The sequence below is a fragment of the Platalea leucorodia genome, assembly GCF_965183815.1.
Source record: "Platalea leucorodia genome assembly, chromosome: 4".
Lineage (NCBI taxonomy): Eukaryota > Metazoa > Chordata > Aves > Pelecaniformes > Threskiornithidae > Platalea > Platalea leucorodia.
The window spans coordinates 121,115,267-121,137,494 of NC_138826.1; the positions used below are offsets into that span (position 1 = coordinate 121,115,267).

The 22,228-nt window shown below is 43.9% G+C and overlaps 1 protein-coding gene across 1 annotated transcript; it reads right to left on the reverse strand.

Moving 5' to 3' along the window:
• Positions 1-13,827: 13,827 nt before the first annotated feature.
• Positions 13,828-22,020, reverse strand: ECHDC3 (enoyl-CoA hydratase domain containing 3). Its single transcript, XM_082308949.1, has 5 exons — positions 21,887-22,020; positions 21,644-21,765; positions 19,317-19,414; positions 15,886-16,086; positions 13,828-14,326 (listed from the first exon to the last, which is right to left on the reverse strand). The coding sequence occupies exons 1-5, from the start codon at positions 22,015-22,017 to the stop codon at positions 13,997-13,999; spliced, it is 882 nt and encodes a 293-aa protein (XP_082165075.1). The 5' UTR covers positions 22,018-22,020; the 3' UTR covers positions 13,828-13,996.
• Positions 22,021-22,228: the final 208 nt, after the last annotated feature.

Below are 22,228 nucleotides of genomic sequence, written 5' to 3' on the forward strand. Positions count from 1 at the left end.
ATATTACGGCCCTTAAATAAGCACGAAGTTACTGTATATAAGTGCAAAATAACATTAAAAACGTTTATTTTATAATCTGTGGGTTTCAAGAGGAAAACAGTGGCCCTGTTCTACCAATGAAAATATTCTTGTGCCCAGCACAACGTGTCAGACTCCAGCTCCCAAGGAGTTCCCTGGTGAAGGCCAAGTGCTCAGAGACATCAGTTCCCTACCAGCTACTGCTAGGCAGCTCTGTACCTCCCAGCATTTTGGGTGTTTTGATCTTTTGAAGCATTTATTTCTCTTTGTAACTATAGAAGGAACTTACACAATTAGCTCTGGGCTTGGATATCATTTTTGGCTGGGGACCTAAGCTCCGGACACTGGATATCAGGAGATTTGCAATAGGCTAGTGAGCGAATATGACCCTGGGAACAGGAGAAAATCGTTTGAATGCTGGAGGCCTTTTTGAGTTCCAGCCATGCAGGGTCTCTTGCAAATGCTAAATACCAAATTAACATTGCCAGTCTTTAATATCGAGGGGTTTTTTAATAGCTCTAAAAGCGTTTTATGAATGACATCAGTACAAACAGAACAGGTGAGGTCACCTGTGCGCTAATCCCTCCCTCTCTTGCCAGCCCTTGTCTCTTGGAAGGTAGTGCCTGTGGATACTTTGCTGGTTCTCAGAAGGAAGGGTGCCGCTTCACCGAGACCGCATTGCTAGAGGAAGACAGCAACGAGAGAGGTGGTTTACAGCTGGTTCACTTGTTTCTTTCCACGCAGACTCTGCTATGGGTGCCGTTCTTGTGAAGCCCATGGAGTGCAGATGATGGGAAGGAAACCATCATGCAGTGGCATTTGGCACACCACCAAACGGTATGGTATAGGGCACCTGTATGGATATGGTAGGTACATGTTAATGCATTGTTCTTGGCCCAAAAGAGGGGACAAATGCACGGCTTGTAACTGTTCCATTTCAAAGGAAGTACAGGGCAAACCTTTTGTTTGTTGGGACGCTTTGTAACTTGTTTTCACGAAACTACCATTTTCAACATCATTTAACAAACCATTATAGGCCTTTTAATAAATTATAGTCATTAACCTTGCCTAGGGTAATTGAGGGCAGGATTTTAATTCAGGCAGTAAAGACTCCGTCCTCTAGGCCTACGTTCAAGATCACAAGAGTGTCAGAGCCAACGTCAATTCAAGGACCAACAGGAACAAAACTGGCGCACAGCCATCTTTTGTACCTTTACAATGCTGACGGGTGCCTACCTGTGCCAGTGTACAGAGACTTCTCAGGCTGCTTTTATCTGTGCCCACTCCAAGCTGCCTCTGTCATCTGTTCTTGCAGTTGGAAGAGATAAAGCATGGGAAGACCCTGGTTCCTTTGCCTTTAAGGCCACACCTGCCAGCTTTTCTGTAGGGAGTTTCCTGCGGGACTGACACAGAGGCAGTGATCTGACTCATGGCTGCTAGAGACACCTCCTGGTAGAGCTGTCATGGAATAGCCACAGGGCAGGTGTGAGTCAGTCCTCAGCAGTCTCATTAGCACCTGATTTCTTAATGGCATCCCGTATATACTGATATTACCAGCTATTTTTGTATCCTCTATGCAACCACCACCTTAACAGGAATTCTCTGTCCACTTAACAGAATGTGGTGGTTATTTTTTCATCTATATGGAAATGCTTGCATAAACTTTTGTTTAAACCCTTTAAGATGTAAGTTTTTAATTAAGAAGAAAAAAAAACCCCTTTGCTTAAAACTGGTGTTCAGTACCTTTTTCCTAGAACCAATATTTAGCTTCTTTGAAGAAAAGATTTCAAAAAAGGTGGCAAAAATATTTCTTTAGTGCATTTTTGGCTTAAAATATTGTCTTGCCAGGTCTGTTATTAAAGCTGCTTATCACTCTGAGGTAACATTTGCTTTTTCTTTCAAAGTTTCAATTGCTTGCTTTTAGTGTTATTAGTGGCGGTGGCTCAATTTCTGTGGTTACAGATGGCCATAGTCTGAAACGGCTTCTGCGTGAACCAGCTTAAGCCTCTACACTGAGTCAGAGAAGGATCAAAAGTAGCAGAGAGGAAAATGAAACAGAGGGCACAGATCACCTCTGTCTCAGCTGTGTGGGAGCACAGTTGTACAACAGGACCAAAGGTTGTCTAGTGGAAAAGACATTGAATCATGACTGACAGGGATGACTCTAGTCTGAGTGGAGCCTTCGTAGTAAAAACCAATGAAGCAGTTAAATTAACATCTTCCATTCAGTCTGCTGGTGAGAGTTGTCCAGAAGCTGCCGGGCACAGAGCTGACGTAACCTCTACCCCATTACCATGGGCTGCGGGAGGTTTAGCCTGGGCTGGACCCCGCTTGCCACCTTGCACGCTTATCGGTGTGCTTGTTGACCTAGCTGGGTTCACTGCATTCCGGAGCTGGTCACTGAATGTTGTTTATTTGAATTCCTCCGCAGCTTCAGCACAGCCCGGTACACTGGCTCTTTTGATGTTTGAAGTTATAGGCTTTCCTCACCGTGGTGGCTTTGAACAATGTGGAATCAGAGAATTGTTTAGGTTGGGAAAGACCTTTAATGTAACTGCTCCCCATCCTTTTTCTACAGTATGGGAATTGGGGGAGGATTGGTTGATTCAGGCTGATAATGAGTTGTCCCTGAAATTCCAAATGTTATTAATGGTATCGTTATGGGTGGTCACGCTTTCTTACTTTTCATGAAGCCAGGCGTAAAGCTGAAGCTCAGATAAAGAGACACCTGGCATTTGTATTCTTTAATATTTACACTAGTCGAATGATTACCATTGCAGACTCCTGCAAAGTATTCACCTGCCCTGAGGGATGGAATGACTTGGCAGATATCTGCATTACAGTTGGAATATTGTTCCTGCTGGGAGAGGACTTGAGAGAATATTTTTACTTTTCAACAGTCCCTGCTGTGCCTTGGCATTTACAGTCCATCTGGACTAACACCTTCAGCAGTTTTCGTCTCTACCCAGCAGACTCTGGGCCAGCAGTTTGACAAGTGCATCAGTTTATCACCGAGCTGTGAGTAGCACGATGGATTAGTTTTTATCATTCACTGTTTTTAGTATGTCACCGAGACCTTTATAACTTCCTTTATAGGTGGGGACATTGAGTCACAGAGAGAAGGGATGGTGCCACTTAGTTCACCTGTTAAGAAGGGTGGAAGAGGCGACACTGAGATCCTGGCTGGCTGAACTCTGGCTGGGAGACCCATCCTCTGGATTGCTACCTATTCCTGAAAATCTGAGGCATGAAGGCATGATTGTCACACTCTGCTCACCTCTTCTGCCTGGCTTGCCGATCCAGTCTCCTGGAAGGTCTTTGTGAACCACTTGTTCCCTCCAGAACCTCTTACCAGTCTGCATAAACTCATTTGGATCTAAAATTAAAACTCCCTAGGAAAGCCAGAACAGCCAGGCTTTCCCAAACTGTGCTCTGCTGAATGGTCCAGGTCCCCAGACACATCTGTATTTCTCACGGGTGTATTTCTTAAAGCAGAACAGGGTCTCCTCTTTCTTCCCAAGATCTTCCTAGAATTTGGTACCGAGTTGCCCGTCTTTATCAGATTACAACTGGTCCTCCAACATCATCAGTGAGGATGCAAAGCCAGGGGCTGTAGGGAAAGTGGGAGAAGAGAGTTTAGGCCCATGACTTGCATGACTTCCAGGAGTGCTTTCTCACACATGTTGTTCAGAGGGCTGCCTGCTTAAACCAGGAGCTCATTCCCAGTGAGCAGCCAAGTAGAAAAAAACACTGGCAGAACTGGCCCAACAGATTAACCAGGAATTGCTTCAAGATGTGAGCTGTCACTGCCCTCTGCTGACAGTTTGCTATGTAGTGCCATCATTTTAAAAATTACATGTATTTTCTGCTGTACCGCAAACAAGGATTTCTGAGGATCTGTAGTAAACTGAAGGGACCGCCCTCAGACAGAGATTTTTGAGATTTATTGCTTGATTTTTGTATGTCTTTCTACTGTTGTAACTTAGAAGCTACATATCAATCATCCCTCATTAAAGATGAGTCCAGTCTAAGCTGTTGTGCAAGGCACTGAGCGTACACATAGCGAGAGCCAGCTTTTCCCTGGAGAGCTTATGGTCTGCAGAGAAAAGACAGATACAGATAGCGAAAAAAAAGAATGATCAGCCCCATTTTACGTATAGGTCGCTGAGATACTGGAAGATCTAGCTGAGCCCACAAAAAGGCAGCTCGATTACCCTGCCTGGAAGCTGTGGTCAGATGAATTCAAAGCAGAAATAAGCCACAGGTTCTGACTGCAAGAAGAACGGATCACACTGTTGACATCTTTTTTTTCTTCTTTTTTTTTTCCTTTTGTTTCTTCACAAAGTTAGATAATTCCTTAGCTCAACCAAAGTTGCAATTCAGTCAAATGCCACATTGGGGTAAGCAGGCCAAGAAGAAATGACCTATGATAAATAGGAGGTTGGACTAGACAGTCACATTTCTTCTCTGCCTCTATCAGCTTGCCCAAGGTCACACTGGAGTTTTGTGAGAAAGCCAGGAAGTGAATCCAGGGTTTGTTTTTTTTTGGCCCAGGGCTTTGAAATCTTTTGTCCTCTTGTTTACATTTCAGAATTATCTAACAAATGGCTTATAGGAATGTATTTAAATATTATAGTGATGAATGGGAAAGGTCTAGGACATTTTAACAGTTCTTTTTAGCCTATGAACTGCTACCGAGCTCTTTACCACGACTTTTGCTGTGGTAAATTTACTGTTTGGATTTGCTAGTTTGGTAGTGGTGAGCACTGAATAAATTGGTGTTGCATTTCAACCATCCAGTGCCTCATAAAGGTTTCAGGCTGTCCACGGAAGTATTCCTGGATTGTCTGCTCTGAATAAATGCTCACGTGGAAAAAGACTGAAAGCTTACAGGAATATTGACAGACAGCAAACAAAAAGGACGGTTATCTTCAACAACTTCCATTTCACCATGCTGACTACATGGTAAGTACTAAGTGTTTTTTCACAGGCTACGTAAAAGGATAAAAGTCTCTTCTTGCTGCCAGACAAATGCTGTTCCCCAGCTCAAGCAGCAGAGGCTTCTGATTTCAGCGATTAAGACCAGTTTCCAAGCCCAACTATGGGGAGGAGACATCGAAATTTAAATTCTTGAACTGTAGTGATGTCACTGTATGAAGTAGGTTAGAGCAATAATAATAGCAACAATAATAATAATAATAAGTAATAATATTGATAATTAATAATAACCTCAGGCTAATGAATAAGGGGCTCATTGTCGTTGTATGAATAATCTTGCTGGTCCCAATGAGTACCCAAGGGGTAAACTAGGTGAGTTTTCCAGTTCTCTGCATGGGTGCTCTGGAGAGCACATCAGTATTTCTCCTGCAGGGTCTTCTTTCAGACAACCAAATTCTCTCATTACCCTGCTCCTTCATCTGTTGCGTCTCCTTCATTTCTTACAGGTTTTGCATTAAAACCTGATGCTTTCCCCCACTCCAGTATTTATGGCAGGGTTATCAGTCGCTAAACTGTGATATGTGGTATTTTGTAAAGCTTTCCAGATTTGTGTACTTATATAAGAACCTCAGCATTCATTAAAAAAAAAACAACCCTCAAGGAGGGAGAGGAAAAAAAGGGAATAATAGTTCTGACTTCACACTAAGGACTCAAAAAAGCAAGAAAAAGCACACTAATTTTAAAATACTTTTGACCTAATCTAGTGAGGTCTTGATAGAGAAGGGAGACTAACTCAGAAGTATTCGCCATGTCTATATTTACACTATATCCTAACACTCAGAATAAGAGATTTTTGTTACAGGATTAACTCCCTTAAACAACAGATGATAATGTTTTAATGGCATGAAGGGTATATTTCATTAAACAGGTACAAGAAACAAAATATTCATATCCAGACTGAAAACCACATGAGGAGAATGACTTCATGTGTTCATTTGCTTTCTCCTTTCCCCCATGTTCTATATACGTTTTACTAATCCTTTATTGTTTCTTTCCAGAAGCATCACTCGGTGTCCACACCGAGAACGATTTTGGGCCAGGAAGCGGAGAAGACCGGAGCAGGTATATATCACATTATCCTTGATGTTGACAGTGCAGAATTGACAGGGAAAACATCGCTCATCTTTCCAAAAATGATTTCATCCACTGTAATTGTTTATAGGAGGACAGATCTGGAACAAAACCTGAGTGCCACTTTGGAAGACTTAACAGCTTCTCTGTCATCAGCAGCTGAGGCAGCCTGAATGTCAACATTCTCTTATTGCAGTTAATTTGTCCTTAAAAACTCCTTCAGAAAGCAGACTACGGTTGGAGCTTCCGCTCTCGTAGACGTGGCCCATTACATCAGACCTCACTGACATAGGGTTCTAATGAGCCAAGCTGCAGATAGTCTAAGGTGTTGCCATCCAGACCTGTTCTGCCTTTCCAGGAGGTGACTTTCCTTCAGCAGAACCGGTGGATGAGGTCAATACCTATATCCGTATTAAGTCCAACAGGTTAACTTGCACTGCTATGAAAGTTAGTTTAAAGAGTTGGTTGCGTTTTGATCTAGGCTACAGGAATGTTTTCTTGTTTTCAGTTAACTCCGCAGCGTTACAAGTTTTGGTTTTGGCAGGCTGAAAACACTGTCCTACCTAAGGAGGGAAAATGAAAATCTCTTGCATTAAGTAGCTATGAACAACAGTCATGAATCAAATCCACGAATCTGGCTTAAATTTTAGTAGTACAAATTCAATTTGTTGTTTTATCATCTGGTTTTGTTTTCAATTTTTTCTATACAACAAGCATAATCAATAAAATATACAATAACCCTGTGATGCTCCCATTATCACGACTCCAGGATACAAATACTTAAAATAACTACTAATGTTTTAAAAGTCATATAATGAAAATTACTACAGTTGGCCACATCAAAGGCTAATGAATGATTTTCCCCTTTCCAAATACACAATGGCATTAGGGTTATGGTGCTACTATTTTCTTTTTATAAAAGCTACGGGTTTGACAAAAATTATTCCTAATATTGAACAAGAAGCAGCCAGGAAATGGTACACCGTACAGTGGAGAGTGAGAAAGGTACAGCTCTGATGTATTTTTCCCTCCTTTGTGAGTGTAAAACAGGATGGGGATGCGTTACTCAGTGGCTAAATTCAGAATTAGTATAATCGAGGTGCAATGCCAGTGAAATCAAGAAAAATGAGTCCCGCTCATTGTAGTATGAGATTTGTCCTATAGCTTTAGGTCTTCATGGAAATTTAACCATTTGTCCATTCTCCTTATTGCTTGGAGAAGGCAGCCAGCATTTCCATGAGATTATTTAAATGTAGAATTATTAGAAAATTTTGCAGCTACAGAGATAGATGGGTTTTACATAAAATCTCTGCTCTTTGTAGCAACCCAATGTGATACTGAGCAAGATAATGGCCAGAAAGAACATTGCCAGGGTCCTAATGAGAAACTGTTGACAGTAAAATTACCCCAACATTCATCAAAAAGCCAATAAATGTCAAGCATGGGGCCTTTGATGCAGTAGCTCATAATTCCTGTTCAGAAGCCTTTGCAGTCTCTTCAGGGCATGCAATCATCCTGCATTTCTGCTGATTTTACTGAAAACTTTGTTGCTGAAGAAGTACAAGGAGCAGGTGTCGGCATTCTGGATGCCACCGGTACAGTGCCGTTGGCTCACCGTGAGACCTCAGGCGGAGCACATTTGGCCTCAATTTCCCCATCTGCAATACAGGAATGACAACATAGGATTTACCCAAAGGCAATTCTGTGAAGGACACGGTGTTGCCATCCAAATGCTCAGAAATCGTGAGCTAGACGGTAAAAACTACGATGCTGACTTTTACCAACGAGTTAGTCATGTATTTTTAATGTTAACTATGTCCAGCTTTTTGTGCCTTTGTGGTACATATTTTCAAGCTTTCTCCTCCACAGCTACAAGGGATTACTTCAAACCAATGCAAAACTAGTTCTTACCCAGTCTGCTGAATTCTGGGTTGGGCAGCCTTAAGAAAACCACATGAAGTTTATATAAAAGCTTATATAAAGTCCCATTCTGTTCTTTGGCTCTGTGGAATGTGGAAGGTGTAAATACCTTGCCCATCACGCGAGTCCTCTGTTTAACTCCGTCTTCAGCGTATATCCCCTAAACGATGTGGTGAGGCAGAGTGTTGCCTGGTCCATGAAACAGGAACAACCTAGGTGAGTGTTACTCTAGCTATCGCTGCACCCCGGCTCGTTTGTCTGCCTTGTTCATGAGGAGAGCCTGAAGCTACATCACAAGTGATATGATCATATCCTCCAGATTTTGCCTATACATCTTTTCTAAAATTTCCAGGTAAAGGCTTGAAGCCATTCTTCTACAGCCTCCATGGACTCTGAGGTCGGTGGCTGGATAGTTCATTACATTCATCCTGGCAATTCCTTGCTTGCATTTCCTGGCCCAGTTTCCATTCCAGCTGTTCCAGTGTATATGAACAGAAAACGTGCCCCTGTCTGTCATTCGCAGCGATAAGCTGCATCCTAGAGGCTGTACACAGATGGAGTTGTACTTAGTTTACAGAGAAGGCTGAGTGTATGCCACATGCTATTAGGGCCACTTGAAACTAGGCTAATTACCTGGCAGACATCGCTGCAGAGCAGATTCTTTAATAAAAATAAATGGGGTGACAAGGGAGAGACTCCTTGCTATTTTGGGACAAACTCTCTCCTCAGGCAGCAGATAGCCACAGCGGTAAGGCTCCCAATTTATCATTTGGTTTGCTGTTTCTTGGCCGTAGAACTTCATTAACAATTCTGGAACCAGTCTGCTTCCCAGGAATAGCCTGTAAATCCGTTAAATTAAACAATAAAGGCAGATGTGGGCAAAAATAAAAATCCCACGCAAGTCAGAAATGAGACATTATGTTGCTTTGTCAATCCACAGGGGCCAGTGCAGGAATGTTCTAAAACCTTCTGAAGCTTTTCTGTCTAGCGGTTCAGGCAAGAGGGAAATGTTCCTGTGGATGCCACCGTTTTTGGAACTGATGATTACTAATTACATGATTGCTTTATTGCATGAAATAGTACAAGCAAATACTGTGAAAACTGAGTTAAAACATAAATATTTTTTCTCTTCAAGATCTGAAAGTACAACACAAACATTTGTCACACCCGTGAATTCCACTGAAAAAGACCACGAGCCTAGAAAAGCAGTGTTCTTTAGGATCTGAACCCAGCTGTCCAGAGCGCTGTGATTCCTCAACTTCCACGGACTTGAACTGTGAAGGAGCTCGAGGCGTTGTGGTGTTTGCTCTTTTACAGGGAAAGCCAAGGAAAAGGTAACGCTCTTACCCTCTGCCTATCATATAAACAACCAGAACACCACTTTTGGTAGTTAACTTCCCCTCCCATCACCATTCCGTCTTGCGAAAGTGTGCCTGTTCTTAACTTCACATAGCACTTCCATTATCGTCAGGCTGCTCAGTGAATAATGCGAAGGGTACCGATATGTCTCTGTAATGTCTTAGGAGGCCACTCAAATTCAATTAATCCATGTGCAGGAATAAGATGACCAGAATTTGATTCCATTGCAGTATAGCTATTTCCAATGAAGTAACGATTCTTTAAAAATGCAGGGTTTTTTTCGTCAAAAATTATAACCAGGAGTGAATAATAATGCCAAACCCCCTTTTGTGTAGCTGGCAATCAATTGCAGAACGAGAATTTCTAAATATCTGAGAGAATGTGCTCATCTAAACTATCACTCATGTTTAAGATGGCCAGTGAAACCATTTTATTACTGCAGTTAGTTGGAAAGAGCACTCTTCTGCAAAAATCAGATAATGTACTTATTTCTAAAAGCCTGGAACAAAAGAGCCAGTAGAGATTTGCTGAGTAGTTGCAAGATAGCCATTAAATATAAATATTTTTAAAAACAATTTACTCTTTCCTAATGCTTTTAGAGCAGCATGTGGGAACAGAGTCTAAGTGCGTGCAGCATCTTACTGCATTAAAAAGGACACGATGAAGGTTACTGGGCTCCAGATTTAACCCTTCTATCTCTTAACTGCTCATAACAGTTCCTAACTTTATATATATGAAGTATGTGAGTTTATATAAAATTTACCCGTCTTTCCTAGTGGTAACAATACACGTTTATCTTTTTAAAACAACTGTTCCCAATGATCCACATTTTTCACATTCCTATAGAAACAAACTATTTTTAAAATTTAGATTTAAAATTAAAAATAGCAGCAGAGCTGGAAATTGCTTTCTCTTCACCCCGAGTATGCATTGTAGATTGAAAAGAGAATTGCTTTGCGGGGCTGTATATATATAAATGATACGAGTATTTATATCCCTGGTTTGAATGAAAATGTGTAGGCCAGTTAGAAAGAGAAGAGGCTGATTTTTTTTCTCCAAATATCCAGGTCTTGCTCCAGTATAAGGAATAACAGAATTTAATTCTGCTGCTCAGGAAGCAAAGTGTCATTCGACCCCTAGATCCCAGCAGTGCACCTGACAGAGTACAGCCCATTGCTGCTCTGCGGGGGGCAGACTGAACCATGAGACCACTTCTCCTAACAGGGGGACAACAACAAGGCTGACGTTACCGACAACAGCCTTTGCAAGGCGGCCCTCGTGGTTAGGTCGTCCTGAAGCAGACCTGCAGCAACTGCACTGCATAGCACTTGGGCTTCCTCTGCCTCCATACAGCACCTCCATGGCCCAAAGGCAAAAGTGCGTTTCATATTGCAGCAGTTTTTCAGTTCAAAGTGCCCAAAGTAACAGGCAGGCCTGCCGGCAGGGTGGTTTGTAGCATGATGCTGAGGATGCTCCAGAGCGTTAGGCAAGGCCTATGGGGACAGATAGTATCAGGACATTGTGAAGGGCAGAGCGAGCCAAAGCTCATGTGGACTCATCCATACTGCCTAGGAGTAACTGATCCCCAGAGAGAACTGTCCCGGGGCTTTGGATAGCAAACTGGCTGGATGGTTGCATCCAGAGGGTAGCGGTCAATGGCTCGATGTCCAGATGGAGGTCAGTGACAAGCGGTGTCCCTCAGGGGTCCGTACCGGGGCCAGTGCTGTTCAATATCTTCATCAGTGACATAGACAGCAGGTGCACCCTCAGCAAGTTTGACACCAAGCTGAGTGGCACAGTCGACACGCCTGAGGGACAGGGTGCCATCCAGAGGGACTTGGACAGGCTGGAGAAATGGGCCTGTCTGAACCTCATGAGGTTCAACAAGGACAAGTGCAAGGTCCTGCACCTGGGTCAGGGCAATCTCCGGTATCAGCACAGGCTGGGGGATGAAGGGATTGAGTGCAAGCCCTGCCGAGAAGGACTTGGTACTGGTGGATGAAAAGCTGGACATGAGCCGGCAATGTGCTCTCGCAGCCCAGAAAGCCAACCGTACCCCGGGCTGCATCCCCCGCAGCGGGGCCAGCAGGGCGAGGGAGGGGATTCTGCCCCTCTGCTCTGCTCTGGGGAGACCCCACCTGGAGCCCTGCGTCCAGCTCGGGGGTCCTCAGCACGGGAAGGACAGGGAGCTGTTAGAGCGGGGCCAGAGGAGGCCACAGAAATGATCAGAGGGATGGAGCACCTCTGCTGTGAGGAAAGGCTGGGAGAGCGGGGGTTGTTCAGCCTGGGGAAGAGGAGGCTCCAGGGAGACCTCATTGCGGCCTTTCAGTACTGAAAGGGGGCTTATAAGAAAGATGGGGACAGACTTTTTAGCAAGGCCTGCTGCGACAGGACAAGGGGTGATGGTTTTAAACTAAAGGAGGGTAGATTTAGACTGAACACAAGGAAAAAATTTTTCACGACGAGGGTGGTGAAACACTGGAAGGGGTTGCTCAGAGAGGTGGTAGATGCCCCATCCTTAGAAACACTCAAGGCCAGGCTGCATGGGGCTGTGAGCAACCTGATCTGGTTGTAGATGTCCCTGCCCATGGCAGGGGGATGGACTGGATGGCCTTGAAAGGTCCCTTCCATCCCAAAGCATTCTGTGATCCTATGATTTACTGGGTATCTGATTCATTCCAGAGGAGAATGGAGGAATGAACGAATTCTCAGACAGAGAACCAAGGACACAGGAGCAAACATACCTTAAAAACGTCCTTCTTGATTCGTGATGCTTCTACACGTGGAGTTTTAGTAGCTGCAGGTAGGATTCATCTGATCTAACTCAAGACATCTAAGTCTGAGCTAAGCACTTTAGGCTACTTTTACTGTCAACAACTAAAAAAAGGCCCATCCATACAGCGATTCACCTGGTCTTTCTTGGATGCCTATTTAAGGATGAAATGGATGAGCCTTCATAAATTGGCTACATGGAACTTCAGAAGAAATGTCTTTGCTGAGAGGCCATCCCATGTTGATCACCACGGATTGATACCGATGCTCCTATCATTCAGTATCATCATCAATAATTAATACATCCTCAGCAAATTTGCAGATGATGCGAAGCTGGGGGAATGGCTGACGCACCAAATGGCCCGGCTTCGATCCAGAAGAACCATAACCTAAGGAGAAATGCAAGGTTCTGCACCTGGGGAAGAATAACCCCAAGCACCAGTACAGGCTCGGAGCTGACTGGCGGAGCAGCAGTCCTGCTGAAACCGGGCTTACAGTGGATGCCCAGAGGAATACGAGCCAAGAGTGCACTCTCATCACAAGTAAGACAAAATGCATTCTGAGCAATACTGACAGGCTGAAAGGGGCCAGCAGCTGGAGGGAATATTTTGTTCTCCTCTGCTCAGCACTGAGGAGGCCATATTTGGAATACAGTCCGGTTTTGGCACAACCAGTACAAAAGGGATGTGGAGAAACTGGAGTTGGTCTACTGGAGGGCTACCAAGCTGGTTACCTAGAGAACATGACCTGCAAGGAGAGCGGAGGAAGCTGGACTTGTTCAGCCTGGCGCAGAGGAGCCTTAACTGTTGTCTAACTGCAGCCTGTGACTGCTTGAAGAGAGTTACAAAGATAATGGAGCTGAAGCTTTCTTAATAATGTCAGATAACGTAACAAAGGGCAATGGCCAAAAAAAATGCTGCTTCGAGGCTCAGAGTGGACATTAAGAAAAAATATTTCACCAGGAGGGTTGCACAGCGCTGTAACAGATTACCCAGAAGACCAGCTGAATCCCTGTTGTTGGAGGTTGTCAAGACCATAAATCCATGGCTGAACTGCTCCAGTGTCGGTAAAAAACAGGTTTGAAGACAAGGATCGACTTTCCAACTTGCACATCTAAGATTCTGTGATAACCTGAAGACATGCAGCTGGGTCAAAACACTGCCAGGTGAGAATCTCTGCTGAAGCCCACAGGCAGTGGCTTTGGCAGTGTGGTCTTTGTGAAACTAAACACCCCCAAACCATGCTCAGCCTCGCTGGAGTCAACAGCAAAATCCTCTAGAGCTGGGACAACTGCTTGAACTGATGGTGGAAAAACAGGATTTGCTGAGGGAGACAAACTAGCAATCCATACAGTTCATCAGCAGATATATTCATGAGGAGCAACAGACTTCTGTTGCAGGCTTTTGTCTGTAACATAGAAACAGCATTGGAATCCATTAGATATGTACTATCATCATCTCTGGAACGTGTCCAAGCCCTTTAATGCTCTGTTAATAACAATAAATGGAAATTCTCATCCAGAACTACAGGGGCAGGTACTGAACAGTGATCTGAGCTCTCTCCCAGTCCCTGTGATTCCCTAAGTAACCTGGGACATATTAAACTGATTTTTGCAGCACAGAGTTCCTTCTGAAACCATAGATTAAATTCATTGCTGAAAAAAACCACTTGGTTTGATTTGTCTTAACATTTATTATATACTCAGAATAAATCTACTGTGTCTTTGGCATATGTGAGAAGAGAAATTTAACTTTCAGTAAGAACAAAGATACAGCTCCCGAAGGCAACTGCATGAAGAATCACAAATACGATTCTATGATTCTGTAAAGCACAGCTAAGGTTAGCTTAGAAACACGATTCATTTCTTCTCATCCTGAGAGTGCGACCAGACAGGCTTACGTTTCTGAATAAAGGCTTCAATACCTTCCTGCCCATCTCTCAAGGTCAAATTGTCTACCATAACCTGAGTAGTCATTCTGTAAGCAGTATCAAGGTCCTGTGTCATCTGTCTGTAGAAGGTGGCTTTCCCCAACGCCAGGACGGATTTGCTGCTTTTGCATATCTTGTGAGAGATTTTCATAGTCTCTTCTTCCAGCTTGTCTTCTGGTACCACCTTGCTGACAAGCCCGTGCATTAATGCTTCTTGGGCAGAAAGAGGTTCACCTGTGAAAAGCATCTCCAATGCCACCTGAACAAGAAAAAATATTGTATTAAGTCAATTCAACTGCCTCATTGCTTTGGTTTGTTTGGGGAATTTCAGCTTCCTCCTTCAAGTACAAGTTACTCTTCTGACAAACGTAAGATTTAAATCTTTTGGCCTCTTAAACTGCCAAGGAAGTGTTAAGAGGTTGCAGCAAAGGGAAGGACTGGGTCTAAAGCTGGCCTTTTTTCAAACCTGCCCACTGACTGCAGCTGTCCTAGGCTGACACCTCTGGGTTTCTTTTCAAAAGCCCAGAATCTCTAGTGATTGCAGCAGGAATTAAGAGAGATGTGGATGGTCCACAATGTCAAATGACTGAACTCGGTATTTTAAGATGAGCATATAATGATAAATAAAGACTTACTATGTCAATGTGTAGTTTTCGAAAATACCTGCCTTAGTTTAAGTTTGGCTGGGGTGTTTTTAAATATGTCCTTCTTATAGCCTCATCTATTTCAGTCTCCTGCTGCTTCCAGCATCTTGTACTTGAGGTTTCAAATTAAAAAATCCCACAAATACTCAGTGACCATTCAATGCTATATATCAATAAGATTTTTTTTTCCATGACTCCTGATGCAACTGACCAGTGCCCTGAATCATAAGCGCCGATTATCCTCATTAGTATCTTTGCTCTGGTAGCTACAAACAATGGCAACATTTCATTTGATAAAAGGTAAAATCAGTAATCCTGAGAACTGTAGGCAATGTTCTTGCTACTTTGAAAAGTGGCACAGAGAAAGAGTATATCCCACACATTTTAAAAAGGTAATCATAAACCCCAGAAATACTAATTCAGAAACAGTTCTAGCCGTACGCTATAGCACACTTGGAAAAAAAACGCCACAGACAGACTATATTTGAACAGGACGGCCTCACAGATGGGAAATTTAAAGGTGAAGCTCTTATCCAGCAATTGGACTTGTGCAGTTCAGTCCTTGCATCTCAGCCCCTGCTGGGCTTGGAGAGTCTATCTGCATGAATCCATCCGGATCAGAACTCAAAATTTCTTTTCTCAGTTACGGAAGCTTTACAGATCATACTATTGTTTACGCAGTGAGAGATGTGCAGTCACCATCAGTAGGAAATAAAGCAGGAAGAAAGTATAGGAGGATTTTAGATGCTATTTAAAGCATCTTGATCTACACCCAGGCAGATCACGCTGGCAGTGAAATGTCACTGCCTGGCAAGAACTGATACCTTGTTGGGACTGATATCCTGAACTTGCAGGGGTTTCCTCATCAGGGGACAACATCATTGTCTAAAGCACAGAGCTGCCTGTTGGAAAGGAAAGGGATCGCTGAGCTGGCGTGCTGCTGGCATGAGCTCATGCTGGTTGGAATCGCATCAGTAGGAAGCTGCTTTCCCTAAACAGAGTTCATCCCTTTATCATTTTTCGCAGTCCAAAGAGTTAAGAAGACGTCTTTTGCAATGAAGTATTTTGAATGTTGTACTGCAGGAAAATAAAGTTTAGGCAATAGAACTAAAAATCCTAACATGGGAACCTACTTCTTGCAAAATTACAAGGAGTATCTGGGAAGGAAGCCTACCTTTCTTGGAAGAGATCTGCCCAAGGCCACAGCTGGTGTGGAGCAAAACAGTCCGATGTTCACTCCAGGAGTAGCAAATTGAGATTTCTCACTCGCCACTGCAATGTCACAGCTTGCCACAAGCTGACAGCCTGCTGCTGTAGCCAAGCCATTTACTTTGGCAATCACGGGTACTGGAAGTTTCTGGATTAAAGTCATAACCTGCATGCACAAAAGAAAGTGGTCAGTTAGTTCCTGAAGTTTAAGCAGTGGCTGTTCTAAAACTCGCAATTGCGTCACACACCTGTTGTGTGCATTTTCCAGCTTTATTAATTGGAGTTTAGTAAAAGAAGTAAGCTCTCTGCAAAACCTGTTTTAATGCACAAGACCACTGCTGCTCCGTTGGGTTTATGTAGCATGAGCTGGTCCTGCTGACTCCCGTGGAAACGGAAAACACAAGAATGAAAGGCAGAAACACTTGTTATCAGATCTGCGCGGAGCTTGGGTGCCTCTGCGCCGCAGGTCTAGTGCTCCTGGCTGTGGCAAGATGTGTATCCCAGACACACCGTCCCCACCTTTGTCTGCCCCATAAAACTGACTTCATAAAAGTCTCTGTCCCAAGAAATTAACCCAGCCTCTTGCTGTTTTCTGCATGCTCTCAAGCCTGGGTTGATCTCACCCAAACACGATCACTGGATGTCCTTCTAGGCTTACTCTGCAGTCCAGGAAGAGAGTTATCTGCCAGGAAACAATTTTTCCTGCTTGCATTAGACATAAGATGCGAAACCACACTCACTCTCTCATTTCTCTCTCTCTCTCTCTGATAATTCTTGAAGGTTGGACATCCAACTTCAGACAGCTGAAGTTACGAAAGACGAATTTGTCGTAACTTTTCTAACTCAGGTTGTCCTTCCATACAGTGGGAATGAACAAACTCACCTAATTTTAATGCCTGAAGATAGAAAATGCTAGTTAAATGATTACAGTCATTATCTGGATTAAAAAAAAAAAAATCTCATATTAGCACAGTGTAGCAAGATAACAAATTTTCATTTGCTACTTCAGTTTCTCCAGTAGATGAAGTCTAGCAAATTTTATGTTGCTTAGGTAAAATTACCTACATTCAGTTTTGAATTTGATCAGTCTTTGTCTCCGTTCTTCTATCTTTGTTTAAAAACAATTTTTCAGTGGATCTTGAGCAGCAGACAACAAGAGTAATGATACGTGCATGTGTGCAGACAAACACCTAGACAGTACTCTTGTGGTTATAAAAATTCAGTCAACCGCTTCTCCAAAAAAAACCCCTGGTACTTATGGTTTTGCATTTGAAAAGCCTCTGGAGAAGTGATATTTCAGCTGTCTCAAACTTGTATGTGGCGAGTACTTAGTTCTCGGATGCTGCATGATATAGTACCGCTAACACTGTTATACGCACGGGGAAACAGAGGTGCAGCAGCTGAGATGATCTGCTTAAGATTACCAGTCCTCGACAGAGGCAGAAGCCAAGGTTCCTGAAAACCAAGTCCAATGCTCTGGACCCCCCAGTCCACAATGCTGCAGGCACGACATTTAGGGTAGGATCCATTCTACTTAAGGATTGAAATTTAGGAAGACATGATCCCATTTTGGAAGCCCTCAAAAGTACCTTTCTCTCTCTGTTGACCAAAAAAAAAGCAAAAGTCAATTATTCTACCAGACAACTAAAATCTAGATGTTAGGATCCTAAATAAAGCCTAAATTAATTTCTCTATTTCTGTTTGCCAGTAGAGTGCCATTATTATTTAACAGTAAGACCTTTTTCCTCCATGGGGATAACAGTGAGTTGTGATTTATGAGAAACTTAAATCCCTTTCAGATACTCACACAGAGAGTTTAAAGCACTCATCACCATCATGAACATCAGAAAAAGGATCACTTCAAGTGTCATTTAATCTCTTACGTTTAATTTCTTCCTGAACTTGCTTTGCCAGTTTCACAGAAGCATTTAGGTTGGCAGTGACCTCTTGAGATCATCGAGTCCAACCCCCCCACTCAAGCAGGCTCGGGTAGAGCAGGTTGTCCAGGACTGTGTCCAGCTGCGTTTTGAATATCTCGCTCTCTCTGAATTTCACGGCCTCAGGAGTATCCATCCGAAATTGGTACACCATTTTTTATTTGTGATAATGCTGCCTTACTAAACTTACTATCCAGCAGGGCACCATCCTCACAAAGAAACCTAGGCTTGTTTTTAACTCTAAATGCTGACATTCTGTTATTTTTTTGCTACTTCTCTTTATTAATCAAAGTTAAGCTTGCTATACTACTCATTAATCCTGAATATAGCCACAATGCTAGATATACATAGAGAACAATTTAAATTCTTCTGGTCCTTAAAGTGAGAAATTTACCAACTCCTCATTTCATGCTACATGGAATAAGTTTCACATTTTTTTCTGCCTCATCTTTCCTATTCTGTGACCCGGAAGCCACACGGTTCAGTTTTCCACTGACAACATACTGCTATTCTGCCCTGCAACTGCGAAATTAATATTAAACTACTGGCTGCTAAACTCTTGGACCTTGGCTCCTTTCTGATGAAGGGACTAACCTGTCATTCAGTCATATTTGTGCTTACCTCTTTGTGATCAGCACACCAAGATGAAATCCAGGCAAAGCTGCCAGGATGATTGCTTCATGTTACACTGAAGGCCCGTCAGTGGTAACTTTCACACACGGCTTTTACAGCATTTGTGAAATGTGTGTACACATTGACAGTGGGTACAGAGATCATTATTACTGGACGAACTAGAATAAAAGGTTTCAAATTACTTTCTGTGGCCACACTGAGCAGGATTAGGGGTCAAATTCTAGTGCTGTTACAACGAAAGGGGTTTTTGCCATTCTCTCCAGAGGCTCCAGGATTCGCTTTAACTTCCCGACCTCTGGGTCCCTGCCTTTGTAACAAGAACTTGTATGGTCTGCTGAGTGGGCAACCACCAAGTAGAGATGCATTCAGATCTTACTTTCACATTGTCTACTTGATGTTTAAGCTGGTCTTATGAGCTAGATGCTGGGAAAGAACGTTTGATCACAAGTGATTTGAAGGTGGTTATCCCTAGATTTCTAGGAAAGACATTGCCTAAATACTCGGCTGCAAGGAAGACTGGATAAACTAAGGAACCCGCCATGGCTGTACCCATCGTAGATGGCACGCACCTTGGCATTCTGGCCTTTTCTGCATGTAGAAAAATCCAGGAAAAACACAATTTTACCAGGATCAGGTATTAAAATGGCAGAACAGCAAAAACCATGGAATGTGGAGCAGCAGTGTGTGCTTTAGCTAGCAGATGAGTAATGCTGTCCCTCCTTAAACCAATATCATTGCTTGCTCTTAATACCAGGCAAAAGGGACGGCACTTAAGAACTGCTTACCTCTGCACATATTTCAAATACCTGGGAATGATGCTGCTTACCTCTGCACATATTTCAAATACTTGGGTATGATGCTTCACATCATCTTCACTTGACAGTTCCTTTAAATCATGGCCGGAACAAAATACAGGTCCTTCAGCTGCAAAGAATTTCAGGAAACGTCAGTCTGAATTAATCAAGAAATCAGGGGCAGCGGCATATCAACGCCCCAGTTAAAGGTATGCCAATGGTCAAAAAATCAGCTGGGGGAGGGAGTTTTACACACAGTTCTGAAATATTGCCTTCTGGGTTTTGTAACAACTTTAAATTGACACAATGCAACATCTAACCACAGTAACACCCATAAGCATTTTGAAAGGCCTAGTTTTTACTTCCATTCCAAGTTAACTCAGTTAAAAATAAGGCACTTTCCACCTCTGAGCCCAGTTTCTTGTAGGGATACTGTACTAAACAGCTCCTTGGTACAATGTAAACTAGTCAGCTGGAGCAAGGACGGAGTGCTCTGCTCTCAGACCAACAGATACAGTTATTCCCTACTGATTGAACCTAGCATTAATGATTGATTTTTACTAAATAAGCGTCAAGATTTTTATGTCATGGCATTCAAGGCCACAATGGAAAAAAAAAAAAAGAAAAAAGGTGGTTGTGCTAGAGGAGAACCAGAAGAGTTGTTGGGGCATCTTTTCCTCCACTCCTAAAACTGTAATCTAGAGAATCCCAAAAAGCATGTCCAGGGCTTGGGCAGCAACAGAGCAGGTTTCTGTGGACCCAGGTTTTGGCTTTGCTTGCCTCCAGTGGCAGCAAAGCTCAAAACACCCTCTACAGGTACGCTATCTTTACAACAGTTTTCCTTCATCATGAGGATATCTGCCATAAAAATAAACCAATTTGATGCTTTTCAATCCTTCAGAACGTCTCAGATATTTGTACGGATGTGACATTTCCAGCTACAACTATGCAGACACAACCTTACCTATGCATTTGTTTCTTATGGACCAGATTATTGTGGCACAGTCTGTCCAGAAATAACCACACAATTAACATCACTCAGCTCATGAGATCAGCAATACGTATCTGGAAATTAATCACATCTGCATTTGTCCCTCACTGAAGAAGAATCCACTGCAAAGTCTGTGTTAAAGACTCAAAGCATTCCCTGAGAAGTCTTTTATTTTCTTGAGATTTCTTCTTTTGCACTCCATTCAGCAAGGGAATTGGAAATCATCAGGAACATGCAATTTCCTTTTAAACTAAAACAAAAAAACAAATGAAGTTGTGCTCACAAACTCCCAGACTACTGTACTCCCAAAGAAGAACCTGAAGTGTTTCACAAAAATTTTAACTGCTGTTTGAAACGTTGAATAGATGTATTTAAACTCATCCCTGTGAAGTTAGCTCACTTCCACGCTCACGTGTGCGTGCACAAACACACAGTGTTTTCCTCTATGTACAGGAAACAGCAGCATCCTAAATTAATAAACCTATTTCTCCAAGATGTTTGGAAGAGGAGCAGGGGAAGATTATCTTAAAATAGCAGGGGAAAAAATGATGGCTTGAGAACAGCTGAAGTTTCATTATCTTTAAGAACTCTACATGTTAATACCTAAACGGAAGAAAACTGTAATAGGCTCTGAGAGGTAATGTCCTACACCTGCAGGTTACAGGTGACTGCAGTATCGATATTATGGTCTCTCCTTCATCGGAGACTTTTAACGACAAACCAGCGGCTAGGATAACGAGGCTGATCCTGGCTTAGAGCAGAGGAACAGAGCACGCGATTTGAGGGAACCTTGTGAGCCCTCTTTACTAGGATCTATACCTGCCGCCGAAGGCAGCAAGTGCCGTACCAGCTCAGCCTGCTCCTGCCTGAAAACCTGCATCTAGGAATGTTATTTCTTTAGTTTGATAAGCATGAGAACCTGCCTTTTGTTCTGTTTAAAGTATTCTTTACATACAGGTTTTAAACCAGCTATTTCATCTACCGATTGTTTTTACAAAAGGAAAAAGCTCATCGAGTCTCTAAACACACTGCATAACCTGACTGAAATACGGACGTTTTGAAACGTGTTTCTACAGTCTTTCTTCTTAGACGTGTTAAGTATCAACAAAAATATAACAAAACCCACGTCAATTGTTAACGCCGCGTTCAAGAAGGAGGAATTGAGTACGTGAGCGTGGAAGCTGGGGTGAGCGCGGCAGGAGAGCAGGGCCTGCGGGGCGAAGGCGCGGGGAGGATGCCCTGCCCGCTGTACGGACACCACCGCGCTCCCGCACCGTTTTCCGCAATTCTGTGGGAGATTTCGGTTTAAACTCCCTATTACCCCGGTTTTGCTCCCCCCCCCCCCCCCCCCCCCCCCCGCGGAAGTACCTGAAATGACAATGACGCGGAGGTCCTTGCTTTTGACGTCGTGCAGCAGGTCCTCCCTGAGGGACCGCAGCATGGAGAGGGACAGGGCGTTTCTCTTCCTCGGGTTGTTCAAGATAATGTTTCTGTAAAAGCCGTTAAACACCGAGAGGGTTACTAGTAAAAAAAAAGGCAATAAACGCGTTCAGCGCCTGAGGGACGGGCCCGCAGCGGCGCCTCTCCCCGCTCCCGCCGCCGCCGCCTCACCGGACGCCCTCCGCCTGCCGCCGCACCGTCAGCTGCTCCGCCGGCAGCGGCCGCCCGCCTCCCGCCGCCGCGGCGCTGCTGAAGGCCGCGGCCAGGGGCCTCCTCAGCCGCCACAGCCCGGCGGCCGCCATGGCCGCCCGGAAAGCGCGGCGGGCGGCTCGCTACCGACCCCTAGGCCGGCGGCCTCTCCTCGGCAGCGGGGATGCCGGGCAGCCCGGGCGTGCTGCCAGCGGACGGGGTAAAGCGGTGCGGGCCTCCCCTCGCCCGCCGGTGCGGCTCTCGGCCTGACGACCCCAGCGCGCTGGCTGCAGAACCAGCGCGACCGCCTGAGGCCTCCCGCGC